This window comes from Sphaerodactylus townsendi, linkage group LG01 (genome assembly GCF_021028975.2).
Source record: "Sphaerodactylus townsendi isolate TG3544 linkage group LG01, MPM_Stown_v2.3, whole genome shotgun sequence".
NCBI lineage: Eukaryota > Metazoa > Chordata > Lepidosauria > Squamata > Sphaerodactylidae > Sphaerodactylus > Sphaerodactylus townsendi.
This window is the reverse complement of record NC_059425.1, coordinates 117,246,452-117,271,580: the sequence shown is the minus strand read 5'-3', so window position 1 is coordinate 117,271,580 and position 25,129 is coordinate 117,246,452. Positions and strand designations below refer to the sequence as shown.

Genomic DNA, 25,129 nt, shown 5'->3' with positions numbered 1-25,129 from the left:
CATTTTTTAAAATGTTTCTTGTATCTGAGTTTGACTCTCTAACTACTAAACCACACTTGTTCTCATGCTTACCTACAATGGTACATGGACATCTTCTAGTTCTTTTGTTGGTGGCACGGCAAGTTCTAATCTTGGGCACATAAAAAGGAAATCTAAGAACAATTCCTGAGGGATTATGTGCCAAACTGGAAAACATCTATTTTGTCTTTTGAAAAATAACCAGAAATCACGTCAATTTGTTGCATCTCCTTACTCTCTTCCCGTGAAATGCATGAAATTTAATTGTGTAGATTATGGTATCTTAATGTAAAAAAAAAAAATGCAGTATTAATATTACTTACATCCGATTCCCAGCAATAAAGACAGGTTAGGCTCCTTGCCCTGAGCTCTGTGGGTAAGAATACTGCAAAGTGCTTTCAAGTCAAACAAACAGTGAGACATCTCCTTGAACAACTGGTCAGCCACAGGCAGTTTCTCAGCCACTGGCTGCCTGGACTGTTCTATCTGATGCATCTGTTCTCTTAAAGAGGCATTTTCTTCCAGAAATCTTTGGTTCTTCATTAAAAAGACAAAAATAGAAAAAAACCCCATCATTTTGTTTATGTGTACTATTCATTTCACCAGAACATTTTTAATACAGATCTATCAAAAGGCGTTAGCTGTAGTATTTAAATGAATCTTCTGTGCTCATAGGCAGCATACCTCTGAGAACTAGGTGCTGTGGAAAACTAGCCATCGCCGTAATATCCTGCCTCACAGTTTCCAAAGACATCTGGCTGACTAGTCTTTGAAAGAGAATGCTGGTCTATGCGAGCTTGGCTGTAATGTAGTGAGACACATCTTGTGTTCACCTTATCCTGCCTTTCATATTAACAGAAAATTTCTCAAATATGCATGTATTTGAATACATGAAATGTGTTATTCTCCCAAACAAGAAATTATAATAAAGAATTGATCATGATCTTTCCTGTGTTATTTATTGTGCATTGCAGGAGATCAGGATAAATCCTCTTAAGATTCTCTGTGTTTCAATAGGTAAACCAGTTGTTTATTTGAGTGTAAATATATCTACTTTTCACCAGACAATCAGAGGCTGGTAACAAAAAGATGCAGAAAAGATCCACAGAAATCCTTGCCAGATTCCGCACTGCACCTCCCATGGATCTGGTTTTACATCTTCCACTATCATCTTTGAAGAACAGCCTGTTAAAGGACCTAAACCATATCAATTCCATTCTACCTACACTTATCCTCTTTTCTAGACATTTCAAGCAGTATGATACGGTTCATGGTGTCAAAAACTGCCAAAAGAGCTAATAAAAGTGGCAGGGGATGCAAAGTAGTCTCTCCTGAATCCAAGCCTAAAGCCCGATTTTAAAAGTCAAGGGCACATCTGTCATTCAAGACAACCTGTAGTTGCTGCACCACCCCCGACTTAATTTTTCCTAGACAAGGCAGTTTTGACATAAGTGTTCAGTGGTCAATTAGCTACTTATCTGCATGAGATTTTTTAAAATAAAAGTGTGCTAATTGCCTCTCTCAAGGGCCTTGGAAAGATCTCTTCAATAACAAGACATTCATTATTTTCTGGATTGGGATCTCAATACACAAGGGGCTAGGCTACAAGTGATTACTTTCAGAGTCCCAAGGATTTTGTCAACAGAATTTAGGGAAACTAAACTGAAATGATCCAAACAAACTATGATTAGAAAGGTGCTACAGATTTACAGCCATAATTTAGGCTCATTCTGATCTAATGAATAATGACACAAACTGAAACAACAGTGAACTCAGTCCATGTATGATATGACTACAGAAATCCCATCACCCTTCAAAATGTTTTATTTAAGCCAACTTTCAGTAGCTAGTAAGTACTGTGAACATAGGATCAAATTTCTATGTAAATAACAAATTTCCAGATAAAGTTCACAGCCAGGATAGAAGGTGCTCCTTTATGAGTACCCAAGGGCTTCATATTTGGAAGGCAGGATTTTTACCCCCCCCCCCTTTGAACAGCAAACCCTTGTGTTATACCATAAACTTCCCTCAGTTATGTGTTATACCATAAACTTCCCTCAGTTAAAAAAATAGTTTGCCTGATAGGTTTTCAGATTTTTGGATTCCAGCACATGTATACTTATCAGTGCTGCTACATGTGCTATAAGCCCTTATACTGGTCACCAAGCAAGCAGCGCTCCTATGACCAGGGACTTCAGGTCTCCCCTCTCCTGGATGGGGTTAAACTCCCCATGAAAAATCAGGTTTGCAATGAGGGAGGGCTGCTTGACACAGCAGTCCCTTTGAAAACCAGGTGGCTCAGTCTGTTTTTGCACCAGCTGAGCTTGTGCCTACCTCAGTTTAACCTAGCCACAGTGATTCATGGCTTAGTGACATCTAGGCTGGACTACTGCACTACTTGGGGCTTCCCTTGAAGAGTGTTCAGAAGCTGCAGCTAGTGCAAAATGCTGTAGCTACACTGCTGGTAGGAGCCAGCTACCAGAACCATATGACCGCAATACTACAGAAGTTATACTGGCTACGGATCCGCTCCCAAGCACAATTCAAGGTATCGGTTTTGACCTTTAAAGCCTTACATGGCTTGGGGAGTCTGAAGGTCTGCTGCAAGTTAAGATTGGTGGAAGAGGCCCTCCTGACTGTACCACCAATTAAATAAGTTTATATGATGCTCACACGAGAAAGGGCCTTTTTGGTGGCAGCCTCACGATTATCCTCATGATTATCCTAACTCTCTCCTAGTGGAGGTGCCCCCCCTCCCCCCGGGTCAATCTTCAGAAGGCAAAGACCATTTTATTTAGGACTGCATTTGACTGATTTCATTTTTATTTATTGGCAGTCCCAACTGGAGTTTTTAAACTGTGACCCTGTAACTATATTTGTTTTATTAATATTGTAAACCACCTTGAGTTCCACAAGGAAGAAAGGCAGATAATAAATGTTTTAAATGAATAAATGAATGAATGAATTATATTCAACAATATGCTATCTGAAGTTGCCATGACTAAATCCAGGTGCAGTTTTTCCACTTCTAGAAGGTGATGCCAAAGATGCCAGTGTTAGCCATGACAATAGCAGCATATACATCATTATGAGCATAAATATGTTGGAACTACAGAAACTCATATGTTGGAACTACAGGAAGCATCTCTCCTATCTTCTAAAAACTCTGAAAAAGAAGGAGCTGGCTGCCGATCACATGACATGAAATTGGCTTGCCCTCATCCCTTGCTCTCAACAGAGGAACTTAATTTTGTGATGCACAGAGCAAGATGGGTTAAGTTTGTTTTAGAGTCTGTCACATCCAAAAAACTTACTTCATGCAGAGTCTTACGTAACTGCTGAATATTCTTATCCTTTTCTTCAAGTTCATTTTTCAGCTTCTGGGCTATCAGTTTTTCTTGCAAAGCCTTTTCTTGCACAGACTAGGAAGGGAGAAAAATCACCTTAAAACTTACAGAACAAACAAGTGGTTAGACTGAACAATATCTGTCTTGAACACGTTCTTCCTGAACTTCTGTCACGTAGAAACACTATACGTAGCTTTGCATAGCACAGTTGTTCATTTTGGCAAAATTTGGACAAGAAAGAAAATGAAGCAATAGTTTCTGAAGTGATGAGTTTCCCACCTGATGACTTTCCCACCTAAACAGAGGTTAGATGAACAAATGTTAGGGGTGCTTTGTGTGTTCCTGCATGGCAGAGGGTACTTGATGGCCCTTGTGGTCTCTTCCAACTCTATGATTCTCCACAGGAGTACAGTGCAGTCATTTGGCAAAGACTTTTCTAGTGCATTCAACAGGCATAACTTCGGAGAACACTGACAGACAAATGAAACTGAGAAAGGAAGCTACCTAGGTTATATACTGAAGCTGAAAGATCTAAATCTATAAAAAATGGTCACTTACATTACTGCCACACTTCAAACTAGTTAACTATAGGGAATTATAATGTACTAATACATACAAGCTTAACCAATAGCAGAATAGGATAGTATAAGGTCGAAACAATTATCTTCAATAGGTTTCCTGGCTTAGACTCCCAAGGATGGACCTGACATTACTTTCTAAAGCATGCTCTGCTGTGTGATGCCTTTAGGGTCACATGCTGGGGGGAAAATATGGGGTCCTGGCTATTGAGCTCAGCAGGAAGGAGGGGAAATTTGTTGTGGAAGGTAAAATCATGTTATCAGCTGTTCTCTTACAGGAGACCAATTTATGGAGATTATGTCAGAGATGTACCTGCAGAGGAGTTTGCACTACAGGCAGTTACTGCTTATAGTCTGTAAAGTTCAAAAGCCAGGGCCTGTGAAGCCATGCCTCAGGGTTAACAAGATCACCCTCCTTAGGAAAGATGAGTGGAGGAGCAAAAAAGTCCCCATATGTCTCCACTAAAGACAGGTTCTGAAACTCAGAATATCCATCCATTCTAATGAAGTCGCAGAGCTCAGAGTTCCTTCAGAGAAATCATTTTCATAGATGGCTCCCTGATTCCTGGATTAGCCTCCTTCAATAAGGAAGGCTGATCTCAGTACTCCCCAGAAATGAATACTTTCCACAGCGGAAACACTGTCCAATATAGCCAGACAGAAAATGAGAGACGTAAGCTAGCTTGGCAGGCTCATTATCCAGTTGAGGCTAATTTGACAGTCCTTAAGGGTTCAGACTGCCTGACCTATACAAAAAGTGCAGTGAGACCTTTCTGGCTTTCGAAGCAGAATTGCTGCTGCCTGTGAGTGAATCACCAACAACGATTCTCCTGGATAAGCAGACTCTCAGCTATTCAAGATCTAACTCTGGAACAGGGAAGAGAAACAGCTAGAGAGATTGAAATGAGGACTCAGCCCACTATAAGGTCTCACTACAGGACATTATTGTGTCCTGGAGTCTAGCATAAACTGTACATATGGTTTGATTAGAACTTGTTGGTGAGGCAGATGTCATTTGAAGATGTCCTTCACCAGGAGCTCTGGGATTCTTCCTATGTGTCTACAGCAATGCCAAGACAGAAAAGTCAGGAAGATGGAACTGGGAATTCTTCCAGCTGGCAAACTCAGAAGCATTCAGGGTTTTGATATTCAGGACTATCTCTACGTCATGGAGGATCTTACAAGCTATCCAGGTAAGGTCATCTGCTGTCTCTTTGTTAGAGGCAAGTTGCTACAAGGACTTTCAAGAACATCTTGGTGGTGATGATAAACTGAAGGGTAGATTTAATATGCAAACATTTCGTGGCTTGGAACGTAGAGATATGCTTCATTCAAGTCAATAAATGTTAGCACACTTTCCTGTTAATTATCCCAAGGATTAAGAAGATGGTCTGTTGATCTTTGAATATTAATATGAAGGGACCTGCTGCTTTGCTCCACTGTGCTAGAAATTCTTCCTGGAAAATCCACAAGCATTTGGAACAGGTTGGGAATTTTGTGACAAGAAATGACAAGGCTTGGATAACTGTTGTCTGTGAAACGTAATCTTGAAAAGAAAACCAGATACATATACATCAGTCTTGAAAAACTTGCCTCATGAAAAAATAAGAATTGTATATGGTTAAAAGGTCCCCTTGACTCTAGTTGTATAGCCCCAGTTCTAAACTCTTTACTGAAGGAGAACTGAACTATGCAATTTCCTGGCATTCCTGCCACCTATCTCTTTCTCTTACTCATACTTTCATCCCTTCCTTAGTGTAAGGCCTATTTAGCTGGCTAACAAGAAAATGGGGGCAGAGATGGGCCTTGAGTTCTCTCCCCCTAACTGTGGTCTCTAATACTGTAGGCTGCAAGAGTCTGCAAACTTTGCATTTCTTCTTTCTGGCAGAAAGACTAACTGGAGAGAGGACACCCTCCTTGAATCCATAATTATAAATAGTCTTTGAAGTCTAAATGGTTGGATACAGAAGAGGAAGATTCATCCATCTGTCCACATCACGCTCCTGAGAGAGGATTGGATTAGCTGAATACCAGTGACTTTTTGAGGAACTCAGAATAAACTCTATTGCACTGTGTCTAAAATTACTGCTCAACACAATCTGTTCCAAACTTTGTGTCTTACCCACCAAGTGTCAAATTTATGCTAATTTAATCGTGACTAGCAGGGTGAAATTCTTTTCAAGTCTATCCTTCCATTATTAGGAACTTAGCAAAATTTCCACTCACTGAAATAAAAGCGCTGACTGATTCTGCATCTCAGTTCATATCGAATATCTACTTAAGTTTTAGACTGTTTCTACTATGGCAAAAGCAGCAATTTTATAGTCCATGAATTAATTGTTCATAGGCTCTTGAGAGCTGAACAGCTATTACTTTGGAAGGCAAGAAGCAAGAGATTTTGTCATTCGCCATTGTTAAGGCTCACTCTCAGCTGTCCACTGTGTAGCTGGGACTAATGAGGATGCCTGACTTCAGTTTCCTGGCCATCCCTGACAAAAAGGAAATGGACAAAGAAAATCTGACTTGCAGAGCTTTATTTCCCTGAAATCTCTGCTTCTCTTAACCACATACATATTTTCCTATAAATGTTGAGTCTGCTGCTTGCTCTGAATTCTAGTATCTTCTTGAAAAGCTTCCTCGACCCAATCCTGATCTTGCATTACTTCTCCCACTCTAGATGGGCTAAACTAGACATGACAGCACCCTTGGGTTAAACCATCACCATTTTAATGCCTAACAAAGGGACTTAAAAACGATTGGGTCTGCAGCGCAGGAGGACGAAGGATTCTTGTTTCTCTACCCCATCTCATTCTAAGCACAAAAACAGCTACAGTGGGGCTGTTCCAGTATTTGAAAGGCATGGGAGGGGAAAACAAGGGTGCCTCATCCTACCCTGCTGTGGGTCTGATCAGTCCTCACGGCCCTCACAGCCAATCATCTCATTAAGCTTTAACTTGTTGGCATCAACAGATCAGACCTGAGGTCACCATAACATCTAGTTTGGCCCAGAATTCCCACAACTTGAACTTGAATTTGCAAATCTTTGATAAACAGAGTTTTTCTTTTTTAAAAAAAATATAGCCGTTTCATAATTGTGACTAGTTTCACAACTGTTTCAAGGAATGCCAAGGAATATATTTCAAGGAATATATCTCTTCAGCTTCTGATTCTGTTGTTTTAATGCAGTTATCATTTACCATGCACAAGGCCTTTTCTGTGGTGGTAATGAGAATGTTGAACAAACTTCCATGGGAAGTCCAGTTGAAAGCCCATAGCTGTTAAGGATGTCGAGTGTTGAGAGGGCACATATAAAACCCTTCAAAAGAAGGGGGATTCCCCATTTCCTGAAGATAAGCAGCAGAGATGATCTTTCACTTAAGGAGGGTAAGATGGACCTACAGAGAAAGAAACAGTCTACTGTTTTTTTTGGCTGGCTTCTTTGTGTGAGATTTTTGCTAATACATCAGCGTTTTCCATTCACTTTACCTTCACACTTCATACTTGGCCTTTCAGCAGGGAACACCCTGACTGAACAACAAGCTGTCTGGGCTCTCCCCAGTCAAGCCTTTGAACCAAAGTGATGGCAGCCAGTCAAGTCCCTTGCCTGATCTGGGGCTGAAGAGGGCAGAATAGAAGAGGGATGATGTGTGGGGCATCCTAACAACACTCTCATTCCCATGACAGAAGCCTAGAAACATTCTGAAACTAGTTTACAAATTAACCATTATAAAAAGGAGTAACATTTTAAGCTTCAGAGTACATCTCTTGCATTTTATCCTGCAACTCTACGTTCAACCCAATCAGTTACAAAACATTATGATTACAATTAAACAAGTATATTAGGTCAGGGCTCTATGCTGTTGCTACCTCACAGGTGCTTTAAATAACTTCATGAGACAACTGTTATTGTGCGGAACTATTTACATGCAGCTGCTTACCAGCAGACTGAGCTATTTTTTCGTCACCTTACCGCAAATAGCCACAAAAAAAGCTTTCCAGCAGAGTGGGAAGCCAGTAACACTCACCATGTGGTTACAGCTACCAAATAAAAGAGCTACATATAAACCAGCCCTCATTTATACTAAGGTGACAGTAAGCCAGCTATGGACATTATGCTTTGTATTTCTGTCATCAGCTTCAACTGCTTCATGGGCACCTTTGTTCATTCATAATGCTTCTTTAGGGCAATTCTGAATTTGCAATGGCTAGTCAAAGAATTTTCTTATACCGCTGACCATGTGACTCAGCAACACTCCATTCACCAAATGCCAGTTCTTTCAAAGCACTAGGCTATATGTTTTCAACCCTGCTTCTCTCTTTTCATTATTGTGAGATGTGATCACTTGCCAACATTTCCCCAATAGTCTGATAATGTAAAAACACATAAATAATTCCTGATTATCATTTCTACTTTGTGAGAAGTACTAACAATAAGTTATGGTCATGGCATGATTCTCACATGTATATACTCATTAGTTCACAAAAGGAACTGATATAAAATCATTACATATTAAGGACACTGTATCCCCCTCCCTTGGTTGAATTTAAGGTCTTATTCCAGGGCAAAATAGCTTCTCATATATCCATGCTGATAGGCTGATATGCAATGCATTTTTGGCTAAGATCTAGAAATGGAAATGTTTGAACTTCCTCACTCTGACCATTAACAAAACCAAAGCCACTGAGCATCAAAACTTCTACTTCATTCCACTGCTGCAAATCTTTGAGAGGGACCCTCGTCACTTCATACTAATAGAGTTACAGTACAGGGTTAAGCAGCATTGGAGCCTTCTAAGTCCGCTGAAGTCAATGGGCTTATAAGGAGGTAACTGTTCAGGATTGTACCATTAGTCACAATTCTTGCATGCTGCATCACAGTGTGCCCAGAGGTCTACCACAAGCTCTAGTCAGAATATCTGTAAGAAAAGTCTGTTATATATCTCCCCTTTCTTCTGAAATAAATCCAGTTTTCTTTTACTTGAAAGAGAACTGGAGGTTCTGCCACAGAAAATCTCATTTTGGGAATAATTTGGAGTTTTAACTTCACAGCTCAGAAGGCAATGTCTTTTTCAAATCCCAGGAAAGGATTTGAAACATGATAGAATTATGACAATTTACTTCATACAACATTTTTCTCTGAAGACTGACTGTCTCAGATTCATGTTAAACAAGGACTTTTCAAATTATGGTGTTTGTTAGTGAATTACATTCTTATAGAATTATGAGGTCCAATTTAAGTGTGACATTGGCCATATGTTTCTCATGACCAGATTTCCATTTAAACCAGAATCGTAGCCATTATATGCAGCACCACAACAAACCACTACTATGTCTACTAGGTGACCCTGGATCCCCCACAATCCCTCAACCTAACCTATTACACAGGCTTGTTGCTGTGTGGATCAAGTGGAGGAGAAGGATATCAAAAATGGTTTGGGGACCCCAGTGACCCCAGTCAGAGAGAAAAGAGGGATAGAAATAAAAATTAACACAAGCAAACAGCACATATGGTCACTTATTTTCTTATCTGAAGTCCAGCACCACACTCTTAAACCTGCATTAAAACTTATCAATTATGTACCTACTTAAACCAATTCTTTGAAACTTGTTCTTAACTGTCTCATACCTCCCAGAGAACAATAACAGCACTAAAGAACATAAGAAAGAGCCTGCTGGATCAGACCAGAGTACATCTAGTCCAGCACTCTGCTACTTGCAGTGGCCCACCAGATGCCTTTGGGAGCTCACATGCAGGATGTGAAAGCAATGGCCTTCTGCTGCTGCTGCTCCCCAGCCCCTGGTCTGAAGAGATTAAAGAGATAGTTTTGGAACAGTTCAACAGATGCTGAAATGCTTTTAAATTCTTAACAATATATCTTACTGTTGATCATACAGTATTATTATGTAGATGAAGTATTGTGTTTCTTTCAAAAAATATTTTAAACGTGCCCTATAATACTTTACTCTAGGTAAGTTACACATGGGGTCATATTTGCTATCATTTGGTTTTTTAAAAACCCTGCAGGTTTTCATTTGCTGCAATATAAATATTATGGTCATTTGCAGGTATATTCATATGCAATTTACACACAGCCAATTTACACAGTCCTATACTAGTTGTGTCAACATTTATATTTTGTTGCATCTATAATGAATATGTTGGTACCAATAGTGTTTTATTATTACTGTAATTTGTCTTGGGTGCTTTGGGGTAGAAAGAGTTAGGATAAAAGTGGGGGAAAATGAAGGAATGTATGGGGGTGGGGGTGGTGTGGATATCCTGCTGCTGTGGCCTCTACTTATTCTGACTGTTGGAGCAGACTGTCTTTTTCATGTGGCTGGGAACAGCTGCTCATGGGAAGACGCAGGGGTCAGTCTGATGCTTTGCTAGTAGCCTGAACACCCAAAGCTAAGAGACTTACAGCCTGCACAGAATATGTAATTTTGCGTGATCATGGACAGAACATGTAATTTTGTGCACAGTGGCCCCATAAAGCGCTTGTTTGTAACAGGGTATAAAGATCTGCTTCACAAATTGCACAGGGTCTATCCCTCTCCATAGGTGGAGCCATCCTGCTCAAACAGTCGACTCTTCATTCGGTGCACAGCACCTGGACTAGGTAATTATACTCAATGTGCATTTGTGTGCCTCTCTGAAACAATTTAAAATGTAGTGTGTGCGTTTCTTTAAAATGAGAGATAAGTTGTAGAAGAAGAGGGGTGAAAGTGGGATGAGCGAGTGAGGTGACTGGTTGACACTGAAGATAGATTGTGAAGGGTTTTTATACAGACAGAGGGAGACAGTTAGTCTGCACTAAACTGAGAGTGTGAAGGGGCTGAGGTAGACTGTGTACAGTGTGATGTTAACAGCCTAGAAAGCAGATTTCTGACTGGAGTCCTTCCTAGTGTTATATGAAGTGCAGAACTGCCCAAAGGAATAGGTAGAAAACAGTGGGAGACTAGAAATAGAACCAAATCAGAATACTGTTTCAGAAATATAAAGGAGAGAATGGGCTGATTTGAAGTGAAAGCCACTTCAACAGAAATTATGCCTCAGATTGTTTTATTCTTTGTAAATTATTTCTTGTAAAAAGAAAAAAAAGTAACCTCCTCAGGACCACGTAGCCCTTCAAAACTGCTTTAAAGCTTGGACACACTACTTTAGGAGAAATTAAAAAGGGCGTTGGAATTAATTTCCTGGTGGCAGCAAAAACATGTATGGTAAGAAAGGAATAAATAAACAGTGTTTATTCACAAAACAAGAAGAGCGTGGACATTGCATTGGTCATCGAGTTCTCTAGCACAATTTGGGAGTCTGTGAGGGATTGTTTCTAATTGTCTGTTATCTGTCTCTGAATAAACTCTGTCTTGAATAAGAACCAGTTATTTGGGATAGAGAAGATGGGAATGCTTGCATAGTAAGATGTACAGTTATCTCGTGTGACGGGCATGATCCCCCACCCCGCTTCCATGAGAGGGTTGCATTTGTGCTAGTGGTCTTTGTAAAGATATTGCTTCTATACTCTTTTATCAATAGCAAGGTACAATTTTGTAAACAGGCCATACAGCTGTGAATCAGGGGACATGATTTCAACAGAATACTGCAATTCAGTACTCACATCACTGACACAATTGAGGCTTTGTTGGGCCACAGTGAAGGGAATCTCCTATCTTACCAACCAAGCTGACCTGTTTCTCCCAATCTCCAGGTGATGGCATAAATTAATACCTAACCTTTAGCTTTAAAATTAATACATATCAAAATCTGTAAAACTATGTTCCCTTACCTGAATCTCTAAAGTCATCTCAGCTATCTGATTCTGTTGATTGTCAATGACCTGTAGGAAAAAGGAGACAAATAATCGCATCTGTATAGTTCATGCTATGTTGTTAGTCTTTAACATGCCACTGGAGTTCGGTTTTGTTTTGCTACAATAAACTAACACAGGTATTTGTGTTTGCTATTTTATTTTGGTTTTGGCTATTATTGTAAGCCTCCTTCAACCAGAATGAAAGGCAGGATATAAATGTTTAATAAACATATGAATAAATTTCAATCTGCAACACACATGGAAAAAGATGACCGATATAAAAACAGCAACCCTAAACAAGACTATAAATTCAGCATCCTGACTCAGTCAGTTCCTCTAGAAGCCCCCCCCCCCCCCCCGATTTTGCCCCCTCTGGAACTGGCATTCAGAGGTTTACTGCCTCTGAATGTGGGATTTCCTCTTAGTCAACACAGCTAATAGTTACTAATAAACCTACCTTCCATTAATCTGTCTAATCCCCTTCTAAAGTTGGCTATGCCTGTGGCCATTCCCCATTTTAATCATTCACTGTATAAAGAAACTACTGCCCATAAGCTTCGTTGGATGCCCTTGAGTTGTAGCATTTTGAGAGATGGAAAAGTAGGTCTCTTTGGTCTTTCCTGCAAAGCACAAATAAAATGTCTTGCAGATGTTTTAAAAAGTACTATTTTTTACTTTGTTTTGTTCGGATAACGTGGAAAAATAAAGCACTGCCAGTGCTTTATTTTTTCCACTTCAGAGATCCTCCATGCAGCCCGCCATTTGCTGAAAGGTTTCCCAGGGCTCTTTCCTTTGCTTATATTGCAGTCAGCAGTTATTTCAGTTTATAAAGTACATGAATACATTTAATTTTCCCTGCTGATGATGTGTTTGTTTTTCCTTTTTTTTTCAAGCCACAAAGACACATAATTGAAAACAATTTTGGGGGGGAAAAACCCGACATGAGCACATCATTAGCAGGGAAAACTAAGTTTATTCATGAGCCCTTCGGGGGAGGGCGGTTTATAAATACAATAAATAAATAAAATAAATACTTTACAAGCTGAAATAGTGGCCAGCTGTGACGCAAGCAAAGCAAACAGTCGTGGGAGACCTTTCAGCAAATGGTGGGCTGCATGGAGGATCCTGTTAGCAGCAGAAAATGCCGGGCACAAGCTGCAGAGATACTGCAATTGAGAGCTTTAAACTTGGGCAGGAAAAATAAAATGTTTCCTGATCTTCATACAGCAAGCAGGAAACGTCTTCAAGCTGTCCTGGGGAAAAAGATTGCTCATTTAGCGTTCTCAAAAACCCCTGAGGAAAAAGCTGTCCAAACTTCCTCCCCAAAATGCATTTCATTCGCGTTGTGCACAAAAGATCACTATTAACTCTCCCTATCACATATTTAATATAAAAAACCTCCATCACATCTTTTTGTTGTTGTTTTTTCTGAACTGAAAAATCTCAGACTCCTCAGTCTATCCTCCCAAGGAAGGTACTCCACCTTGTCAATCATTTTGTTTGCCCGCCTCTGTACCTTTCCCAACAATGCGATATCCTTTTTGAGATATAGTGACCAGTATGGCACACAGTATTCCAAATGAAGCTGAGCCATAGATCTATACAGGAGCATTATAATATCAGCTATTTTATTTTCAGTCCCTTTCCTAATAATTCCCAGCATAATGATTGCCTTTTTTTTAACCACTGCAGCACACTGAATTGACACTTTCATTGAACTATCTACTACAAGATTTTTCCCCTCAGTCTCAGCAAGTTCAGACCCTATTAGCATATACTTGAAGCTGGGTGAATTTTTTTGTTCCAATGTGTACCACCTTACACTTACCAACACTGAACTTCATTTGCCTGTAATAATGTTATTAAAGCGACCATCTAATTCATTTAATGCACTGACCTTGCTGGCTTTCTCATGTTTCTCTTTGAGGCTTTCATTTTCACTCTGAAGTTGTTTTGTGTCCAACATAGGAAGGCGTACACCATCTTCCAGGCATTTCTCTACTTTCTGTTGCAGACTGCAGTTCAGATTTGATAAGAAAACAAATTCAGAAAGTGCAAGAGGAGGAAGAAAAACTGCAATACACAATGTAACTGGAAGTTTTAAAAAAAGGTACTCCAACACATGAAAGTTTTTGGGTGTTCAAGAGATGATCACTCTGAAATAAATCCATGAACAAAATATGTGGAATTTTTAAATTACCAGTAGTAAACGATATTATTTTGCATTCATTTTCCAAAGCCAAAGTGGACATCTATCAATGTGATTCCAAACCAGAGTTGCATTCTTCTAAGTCCCATTCATTTCAATGGACTTTGAAGGGTGTAATGGACTTAGAAAGGTATAATACAGTTTAGTCACTGCATTGTAACTCACAGATTCATGCATCAGAGAATTATATCTCTGTAGAAGAGGGATAACCAAATCTAAACAATAGGGCCAGCCACAGCAAATATTTAAACACAATCTAATTTGGGATAATCCTCAGAGTTAATAGCTATACACATAGACATCATAAAATTAAGTCATTGATATTGGAGTGGCATTTTGGACTGCTATAGAAATTCAAATAGGCACACAAAAACTGATGGTGGTCTGGACAATGAAGAGATGAGGCAGCTAGTAAAATAAGACAGCAAGGATACAGAGGATGAGAGCAAGTGGTGGTGAGAAGCTGTAACTGCCAGCAAGGGTGAAAATAGGGCTTATTTTCTTTATGAGTATTTATAGGGACCCAGCTTGTAGATAACTAACAGTCATATAGCATTTTCACACATTTTGGGTTCACAAGTTCATGTTTAAAAAATGATCCTGTTGGGCATCAAATATTACATCATAAGAGCTGCCACAGCATCATCAAGCTTTTACATAGGAGGATCTTAAACTCAGAAGAATTATTCCTGTGCTTATGTCACAAAATGGAGCATTTCTAAAATTAGACTTGCAAATATCCACTTAGTTGGGATCAGCAGAGACTGCCTCCTAATGATCAACATCACAAACATGGCCAGAAATATAGAGGAATGATTCCTTGCCTTCCAAAGATTACGGAAGGAACTTCTTCAAATCACAATAAGAGGTGGCCTCGTATCTCATCTAAATGATGGGACACACCAAAGGAGCGATTCAAGAAACACAGAACCTCACTGAGGAGGGGCAAAGCATAATATGGCTGCTAGCAGATTATAAAGAAATCTAACTTATATCACTAGGTATCAGTATGTATTGGAGCCCAAGAGAAAGAAATGTCTAAGAATGGGAAGAATGTCTAGACAAGCACAGAAATTAAGACATAGTTCAAAGCTATCAGCTGGAGGCCAACAATTACATATGAGAAACTTGTAATAGTCAATTCTAATATTCCCTGTTACAATAACATTCAGCAAAATCATACACAGTATTAATTTTAGAGGACATACATATGCATATAGATGACAGTATGGTGTTTGAAGTCATGAGATAACAAGTGGGGAACTCACAAGGACATAAAGTACTTTCCCCTCTCCCACTATTCTTACTCTTCCCTGAAAGTCACCATCGTCTCTCTACTTTCTCTGCCCTTTCTCTCTTTCTCACTCCCCAATCAACCTACCTTTATATCCCTGCCATCTTCCTTTTTCTCTCCCCTCTTACTCTTGGCAGCCTTTCCTTGGGAAAAGTCTGGCCCAGTCACATGGTGGGAAACTTGCCAAGACTTGTGAGGGACACCTCATTTTCTCCTCCATCCTCTTCCCCATACTATTTCCTTTTCCCCTCGTCCTGGCAGCCCCCATATCCTCTCCTTCCCACCCACCAACCTACCTTTTATCTCCCCACCCCCATATCCAGTGATATTTATCTCCCCACCCCCATATCCAGTGATATTTATCATTTATTGACCATCTTTCACCTCACCATGGACCCAAAGCAGCATTCTTTTCCATTTTACCTTCACTACAATGGGGTGAGACAGGTTAGACAGATTGTATTTGACTGTGTTTAGGTAACTTAACAAGGTTCTAGGGAAGAGTGGAGATTTTAACCTAGGACTGTTAGATTGTATTTGACTCCAACTACTATACCACACTGGAGTCTTCATGGAGTCGCTGCTATTAAATCCTAGCAAACAGCTAGTTCTGGGTGAGTTTTGCAAGCTAAATTGTGGTATCAAGTTGCCTTGTGGTGGCTATCAGGCCTGGCCTCAGTGAGTCCTCCTTCAAAGGCCACAAGTCCCAGAAAGGGCCTGCCCCTTCCCCCATTTTTTCTCAGGCTCCAATCTCTGCATTTTATTTCACTTGAAGGAGCTCCTGCCAAAAAAAGCAGAAAAATGGGGAAATGGAGAGAAGTATTTTTTATGGCTCAGAGGTAAAGAAAGGGGGGAGACACTAAAAAAAAGAAGAAGCAACCTAAGAACTCAAGGAGAGAGAAAAATCAGAGCAGGAATAAAAAAAACTGAAGATGGTGGGCATTTCCTTCCCACTGGAGGTGGAACAAGACCTACTTTTTGCCTCCAGAGATCTTAAGGAGTCTCCAGACGTCTCAGAATGTCCTCTCTTCAAGTGGAAGTAGCTGCTTTTAAAATGTGTTTTTAAGGATCAGTATTTGACATGATTTTCCGTATTTGGAAATGTCTATTTTTGTCACCTAAAACTTTCTATATACTTATTTTGCAAAGCAGTAACATGACTAAATAAGAACCATTACATCTAAAAGTCCAAGGTGACTTCAAGCTTATGTTGTCCATATCCATGTGGCCTAGTGTTGGTATGGCAATGAATGAGCAGAGTAAATAATAGGACAGATGCAAGTGAGCTGTTTTGTAGACATTTACTAGATAACAAATGAATTTACACTAAACATAGGAACAGAAAACTATCTATGCAAGTGCCCAGTTTGGGTATCTGTGCAGTCTGTCTGTGTCTGTCTCTCTGCTTTTCACTGGAAGAAGAAAGGAGAGATCTTTCCAGAAGCTCATGTGATTCTAGGCATGAGATTTCAACATTTAACTCTTGCTTGACTGAATGAAGCAGGCACTTGTAAAATCGTAACACGTAGGCCGTTTCCGCACGGCCTCCTTGCGCCCCCACGCTGCCAAGAGTGCTGGCGGCGTGGGTATGGCGTCAAGCGTGCAGAAGCAGGCTGCTGGAGGCCGCCGCAGGAGAGGCGTTCTACACGCACTGAGCCGCCTCTACTCGCGTTCTCCTCCATTCTACTCACGATGTCCTCGTCGTCGCCTGCTGGCCGTCGGAGCCCCGCCCACGCTGCCCTCCGACCCCTGCTCTTCACCCGAAGACGCTTCCTCCCCAACAACAACCCTTTAAAGGGTTGTTGTTTAGGGCGGCCTGACGCCGCCCTGGGGGGAGGGAAGCGCATTCAGGTCGCCGCTGCTGCGTTGCAGCAGCGGCGCCTGTGCGAACGGCGGCCTGGGGGCGGCGTTTTTACCGCCCCCAGGCCGTCGTTTATGGGCCGTGCGGAAACGGCCATAGTGAAAGTCAGCAAGCACTATCCCTCCCCTCCACAAACTGTCGTTCATGTCTTTTTAATGTTCATTGGTTTAGTTTGTCTTACAAACCTCTGCAGCTCAACTTCTAATCTACACCATCAATGATATACAAGAGTCCCAAAACAAAAAAGAAAACACACACACGCACTTACTTGCCCTCACATCCGTCAACCATCAAATATAAAACCAAATTATGACAATGACAATTGTCATTTAAATTTAGAAACAAGACTTTGCTTCAAGTATCTATAGACTTTTAGAACAGCACAATGCCAGCTGGGTACATTATACACTCATACATACAACAGCCACCAGAAGTAAGATGGAAACAATGCACTCAGTGATTTGGCCAACTGTCCCAAATACCTAACCTTTCATCGTCTGGGCAAAGTGTTTGTGGTATGTACTTTTCAATAACAGAGGGTCACAAAGTGATAAGCCACCCTTTTTATACCACTGGAAATAAAACTCTGCCCCCACTTTTGTTTTATTGCATAATTTTGAATAATTTTGTGTTTCTTTAGAACTTTACCCTAAAACTACTAAAAGCATAATCCAAAAGAAGTTATTCTTTAACGACATTCTGATTCTAACATCTAGTGTTCAACTTCAATCTTCCAACTTTTTATTCCCTTGTAATTATGTATGTACACAGAAAGCACACACCGTACATAGCTAAAGCCTCTCTATCATGTTCACCTGCTTCATTACAAACATACAAAGGAATAATCCTGCATGTATTTTAATAACTGCCATATCATTTCTATTTTGCAAACTGCAGTCCTTCTTATGTATTTCCTTCCGCTCCCACTGTGACAAAAGCTTACGACTATTCTATTTTACTGTTAGAGAGCTAGGTTGCTGTGATTGGATTCATTTAACAGCTTAACTGCTAAATAAGATCTTGAATTCAGATCCCAGAGAACCATTTGTAACATCCAGCTACTAGAACACAACTTCTACCAGTAACCAGAAATGAATTCTTCAGCACAGTGATCACCAACTAAATTTGCCAATGGGCTATCCTAGTGCTACACCCAAAGCTGGTTGACTACTCATATATCATCTGCCCTCCTTCCCTATGCCAGTCTGTATCATTCCCTCCTCTCACCTGCTAGCCTGCATCATTAAGGTGAGCACCAGTAAGAGGACTGTTCCGAATGTTATTTTAAACATAGGTGGCATGGCAGCTACTGCAAAACTTCCTATTCAGGATGTGTCAGCTGGTATGCATTGATAAGCCAAAGAAAACAGAAGAGGAGGAAAGAGGAGATAAAAGGTTTCACTGCAAATGCCTTCTAATTGCTCTCATTACCATGGAAGTAATAGCAGATGCTTGTATGGTTGCTGAGTGCAATTCCACTAGCAAATCTGAAAAAGAATACAGCAGTTGCCACTGTGTATAAAACTTGGTGGTAGCATCTCTGTAGCATCAAAGAAGTCTTTGCCCTCTTCCAAGTGACAGCCCTTCAGGTGTCTGAAGAACTCCACCATATTTCATAAGAACTAAGAAAGAGCCAGCTGGATCAGACCAGAGTCCATCTAGTCCAGCTCTCTGCTACTCGCAGTGGCCCACCAGGTGCCTCTGGGAGCTCACATGCAGGATGTGAAAGCAATGCCTTCTGCTGCTGCTGCTCCCGAGCACCTGGACTGTTAAGGCATTTGCAATCTCAGATCAAGGAGGATCAAGATTGGTAGCCATAAATCGACTTCTCCATAAATCTGTCCAAGCCCCTTTTAAAGCTATCCAGGTTAGTGGCCATCACCACCTCCTGTGGCAGCATATTCCTAACACCAATCACACATTGCATGAAGAAATGTTTCCTTTTATTAGTCCTAATTCTTTCCCCCAGCATTTTCAATGAATGCCCCCTGGTTCTAGTATTGTGAGAGAGAATTTTTTTTCCTCTGTCAACATTTTCTACCCCATGCATAATTTTATAGACTTCAATCATATTCCCCTCAGACATCTCCTCTCCAAACTAAAGAGTCCCAAATGCTCCAGCCACTCCAGGAAGGTGCTCCAATCCCTCAATCATCCTCGTTGCCCTTCTCTGCACTTTTTCTATCTCTTCGATATCCTTTTTGAGATGTGGCGACCAGAACTGAACACAGTACTCCAAGCACGGTCGCACCACTGCTTTATATAAGGGCACAAAAATCTTTGCAGTTTTATTATCCATTCCTTTCCTAATTATCCCCAGCATGGAGTTTGCCTTTTTCACAGCTGCCATGCATTGAGTTCACATTCCCATGGAACTATCAACTAAGATACCCAAATCCCTTTCCTGGTCTGTGACTGAACCACTTGAACCGCATTGTCACTAGAGAGACACAGAACTGCATTGTTTCAAATATCCTGTTCAGAATAATGGTCTTGAATTGGTGATCAATTAAGATATTCATACCTCTGTACTGAAGTTACCAATTCTTTTTCTTTCTTTTTCTGACTCACAAGCTGCAATTCTTTCTCTGTACATTGTGTTCTGGATTCTTCAAGGGCCTTCTCTAGCTCAGCCACGGTAGCTTGCAGTTGCTTGTTCTTTTCTTCTAGAACCTGCAACTATACAACAGCAAAATACATATCTACTGAGGCAAGCTAAGCATAGGGAATGAGGCAGTGAAGAAGACAGTGTACTTAAAAGGTCCCTTGAGAGTAACCAAGGCAGATTATGATTTGTGCTGGGATGCCCACTGTTCCACTGGGCTTGGAAACGGTTCCCAGCAGAATGGTGGGAGTGGGACCATATAGCCATAAAGTAATCGTTATATAATAATCTAAAGTAACATGCCTAGGAAATCTTACCATTGGTAAAAGAGAAGCGTTCACAATGGGTAATCTGAGAGTGCTCTTGGGTAAGGCCTACTGCTGTTTAAGCAGGTAGCAGCTGTGGACAGGAGTGCCTTTTACCAGCTTCAGTTGGTTAGTCAGCTGCGGCCTTTCCTTGGCAGAAAAGATCTGGCCATTGTGGTGCATGCCATAGTTAAATCTAGATTAGATTATTGCAATGTGCTCTACATGGGGCTTCCCTTGAGAAGTATTTCAAAACTACATAAGAACATAATGTAACCTTCCCTAGCCTTGCTAAAGGATGTAATAATTCGCTGAAGAATTAAAAAAATTCATTTCATGTTTTTCACAATAACAGTTAACTAATTTGCTTTTGTAAAGAGCATAAATAAGAAACCTTTTGGTAATTAAAGCACATTTTGTTTTTTCTAATAAATGTTTTAAAAATAACTAATATTTGTCAGGTCAATTACCGTATATACTCGGCAGTATAAGCTCTAATTCCTACATATAAGTCGAGAGGTAACCTAATTTTACCACAAAAAACTGGGAAAACTTATTGACTCGCGTATAAGTCAAGGGTGGGAAATGCAGCATCAATTGAGGCATCACTAGGTTAAATGTTTTTGAATATTTATTTCAAAGAAAAACAGTAAACTGGCTCTGTAAGTGGAAAAGAGGGGGTCAACAAGAACAATATGGTATCAACAATAACTTTAAAAGTACAAAAAACTTAGCTCAACAAGCAACCAAGCTAAAACACAAGAGTTAAAATCTTCCAAAACTGGATTCCTCATCATCATCTGTATGTCCAAATGTAACCCAACTTAGATTTTAAGAGGGATGTTATCAGAAATGAAAAATCTACTGTTAGCTTCCATTGTAAACAATGGGGGATGGGGCATCCCCTTTGGGGGTCAATAACTTTGGATCCCCTGACCCAAACTTCACCAAACCTGGCTGGTATCATAAAGAGACTCTCCTGATGAGACCAGCCAGGTTTGGTGAAGTTTGGTTCAGAGGGTCCAAAGTTATGGACCCTCAAAAGGGTAGCCCCATCTACTAATAGCTTCCATTGAAAACAATGGGGAATGGAGGCACCTCCTTTGGGGGTCCATAACTTTGGACCCCCTAAACCAAACTTTACCAAACTTGGCTGGTCTCATCAGGAGAGTCTTCTGAGGGTACCCTGAAATTTTGGTGCCTCTAGCATAAAAACTTCTGGCCAGCAAAGTAAAAACACACACAAAATTTTAATGACCCGCATATAAGTCGAGGGGAGCTTTTTCAGCATTAAAAATGTGCTGAAAAATTCGACTTATACATGAGTATATATGGTAATCAAATAATTGTAGCCTTTTAAATAGCCCATCTCAAAAATGGCGTATTTTAAGTTTGAGAAACAGCAATAGTTAAACCCTCTGGGTTGCACCAATGGTTCTGTTCTGCTGGCAGAAAAGCTTTCCTCCAGCAGAAGGAGCTTTCGACCCACGGAATAGGCAGTGTACCATATTTAAAGCTTTTAAAAATAAATAACTTTGAGCACAATCCACTGGAAATCCTCCACTGTGTGAGCGCCATTGTTTCATTTCTGTTTCATTTCTAGGGGCTTATGCAGTGGCATTTTCAGGGGATTATGCCCTTATTAAAATTTTACCAGAGTACAGCATGTGCAAACATTACATATGGTGGTTTATAATAAGTACCCAGCAAAAACTCTTTCTTCTGACTTATGTATACCTCAAATGCAGGTTACCTGTTTACTTTGACTCTCAACATCATCCAAGGTTGGAAGGTCAGCCAGGTACTTTTCAAGTGTTTCTATTCTTCTTTGTTTCTCTTTGTTTTGTTCTGATTCTTTTTGGCATTTCTTTTTTAGGCTGCTTATGTACCTATCCCTGGTTTTGAGCTAGAAAAAGAATAAAAATGTTTTATTACGTGAGACAAGAAACATATATGCACAAGGTAATTTGAACAAAGATATTTCATTTTCACAATACCAGTTCCACAATACCATACAAGTATTATTTCATTGTTATTAAAAAATAAACATGGAGATATTGTATTTATTTTTCTTGATACTAAGATTTCTTGCTTACCATTTCTATGGAAAGACACTTCTAGTGTAGTTGAACACATGGATGCTTTCACTTTGTTTAAACCAGCAGTTTAGAGATCACGGAATTATTATTTAAAGCACACTAATAGTTATGATTATTAGCTTTCTACTGGTGTAGGATTGAAAACAATTGAATCCAAGTGATTTTTTAAAAAAATTTAGCTGTCCTTTCAGCTTTGCAAAAAATTGAAGCCAACAGTCAAGTCACAGTTGGAGATGAATAACAAAATTTATTTAACAGAAAATAAAGTATCTAATAAAATAAATGTTATGTTTAGATGATAGATAGATAGATAGATAGATAGATAGATAGATAGATAGATAGATAGATAGATAGATAGATAGATAGATAAATAGATAGATAGATAGATAGTAAAACGGACTCTCAAGTAAATAAACCCTGAAGGGACTTGTGATCCACCACCACCCCTTGTCAAGTTACCTCAGCAGGTCCAAAGCTGCTCTTTTCCCACACAGAATATCTTTCTACAGAACCTACATATACCAGTTGGAATGCTGGGCCCTTAACAGGATGCTTATTTGTAACACTATAATAAGCCTTCTTCCCTAAGCCAACCCCCAAACTCTGAAAGCCAAATAAAAGCCTTGCTAAACTGACACTCCGTTTCAGTGCCACAAAATCCCCTCCACAAGAAAAATGTCCCCCATCTAAGCTGAAGCTGGCTCACTCCTTCCCATCCAGTGAAGTTTCATGGGCTCTGATTGACTGACAATTTACAAGAGACCAAAATCCCAAGGACTGGTTAAAAGCCCTGGATGAGAGGCGGTAATTTAAACTTCTCCAGAGAATGGAAGATTTTGCACAGTGCCAGCTGAATAGGATAGGATCAGTTGAGTGAATGACCCATCATCTCTTGATGACTGGGCTCAAAAATCATTTGAAGAAGCACCATCAGTTAATTGTACCATAATTTCATGTGATATATGAATACAGACACCTTGGTTCATTCTGGTTTGTTCCCCAGTGCTGTCCTCAGAACAGTGCAGCCCAGGATACCAGCTGGGATACTATGTTATGCCTGAACTCAGAACAGTTGCGATGTAATGCAAAACCAAGGTATTATGTATCCTAATCAAGCAACCACAGCTAGTGGACTGGCTCACATTGGAACAATTACATTAACAACAACTAGTTTAATTAATGGTTTTACATGATATTTGAACCATGATGCTATTTGATCCATAACATCTTCCATCACATCAATAAAGTTCTCTTAGAAAGCTCAATGAGAAACCCACCTTCTCTTCCATCTTCTTCTTGTCTTCATTGGATTTGTTTGCTATTTGTTTGAGGAACTCGCTGAGCTGCAGTTCCTTACTCTGTACTGATGCAAGCTTTCGTTCCAGCTCTTCCCTTTCACAATGAGGCACAGATCTTTCGGCAAACTGAGGCTGCACTGGTGTCTTCTCATACTGAGGATGCTTTGAAAGAAAATGGAGGCAATAAATAGGCTACTAGTATTATACTCACACATCCAGAATGGGTTTCCTAAGGTAGACTTTCTCTCTTGTAACGTTTGGAATAAGGTAGTCTATGTTGTATATAGACATGAAAAAGCAGAAACAAATAGTAAGAAACATACTGTCACTGGTTATAGCATTCTCCAGGTGTCCTCAGCCTTTTTGAGTCTGCAGGCACATTTGGAATTCTGATGTCACATGGTGGGCACAACAACAAACTAGCTGCCACAAAATGGCTTCCACAGAAGACAGAGCCAGCCACAAATGATTGTCACAGCTTAAGTTCAGCAATACAGTATAGATCCTTGTGCTGTGGTGGCAGCTGCTGTCAAAGCAATTATTTTAACTAATCTGCACACCCAATGAAATCTCCAGTAATCAGTCAGAAGCCTTATAGAACTAAAACATACCTGGCCCAAACCATTTCCCAAAATGGGTGGGGGGGGGGCAGAAAAGGTGTCCTTTGGTACTATGGCACCTGTAGGCACTATATTGGGAACCTGTGGCATACACAAAGAGTGGTATCTGGTTTTTAACTAGTATCCAAGCCTAGCAAACACTTTAGCAGCAAATAATGCAACATGCATTCTTAGACATAGTAACCGGGGCAGATATAGGTGATAAATGGATTACATTTTTGCTGACATATGACCTTACAACAATTAAGGCACAGAATCAGATTAACATACACACAAACAACTTTATATTCCAGATTATAGAAGAACAGATTCTATACAATTTTACAATCTATTCAGGCAGAAAACAGTTGAGGTTGACAAAATGTAGTTAAAATGGTCTTCTGCAATGAGGCAGAATGTTGAATTCATATACTTCACTTTATTTGGAGGCACATGAGCTCCAGGAGAGCCAAATGACAGCTCAGTCTGCTTTCCTGTATTTCAAAGACTTAACTCTGCTGTTGGATTATTTTTTTGTAACTCAAATATAAATGTCTGCCTGGAGAGAACCCACTTCATGGCATCTGAGGGACTGAGATTATTAGTCTTGACAGTGATTAAGGTGTCATGGTAAACTGAGCTTGTATTGCATCAGACAGAAAACTGGGCACTGTCTATCTGAATGCCTTCAATATTCTTAGAAAAGTACCCCATTTAGGATTAAGCTATGCTTGAACGATTCACCCTAGTTTTCCCACAAAGGTATTTTTACATATCCAGCCAGAATGCATGTCCCAGTCAGACAAAACCTAACAAAAATATTAACTTGAAGTTTCAGCAGAATGATTGCTATGAAGCAACAGACTCCAAGTCCTGACATTTTTAACACATGTTTTGTTGCTTGATACTTATTCTCAGGTAACTTTTTTTGTTAGATTAGTAAGATTAGGATTTTCAAGGGATGATGCTGTCATCATTGGTGTTATTAGTGTTATCAAAGCAGGCCTTTATTTGTTAAATAAAAGACCTAAACTATTGATACATCACTTTGTTGTTGTCAAGAAAGCTTAAGCAGATTCTCTGAATTCCCAGCTTTTATGTAAAA

At 40.0% G+C, this 25,129-nt stretch overlaps 1 protein-coding gene across 4 annotated transcripts in view; it reads right to left on the bottom strand.

Moving 5' to 3' along the window:
* CEP85L (centrosomal protein 85 like) overlaps nucleotides 1-25,129 on the bottom strand; it is a 140,092-nt gene that overhangs the window by 6,531 nt on the left and 108,432 nt on the right. For all 4 annotated transcript variants that reach the window (XM_048492193.1, XM_048492201.1, XM_048492208.1 and 1 more), the window contains exons 6-12: nucleotides 23,405-23,587; nucleotides 21,782-21,934; nucleotides 19,643-19,797; nucleotides 13,652-13,769; nucleotides 11,731-11,781; nucleotides 3,333-3,440; nucleotides 342-555 (exon numbers count right to left, since the gene is read on the bottom strand). In XM_048492193.1, coding sequence (XP_048348150.1) covers nucleotides 342-555; nucleotides 3,333-3,440; nucleotides 11,731-11,781; nucleotides 13,652-13,769; nucleotides 19,643-19,797; nucleotides 21,782-21,934; nucleotides 23,405-23,587 — 982 coding nt within the window. The remainder of the gene's footprint in view (nucleotides 1-341; nucleotides 556-3,332; nucleotides 3,441-11,730; nucleotides 11,782-13,651; nucleotides 13,770-19,642; nucleotides 19,798-21,781; nucleotides 21,935-23,404; nucleotides 23,588-25,129) is intronic.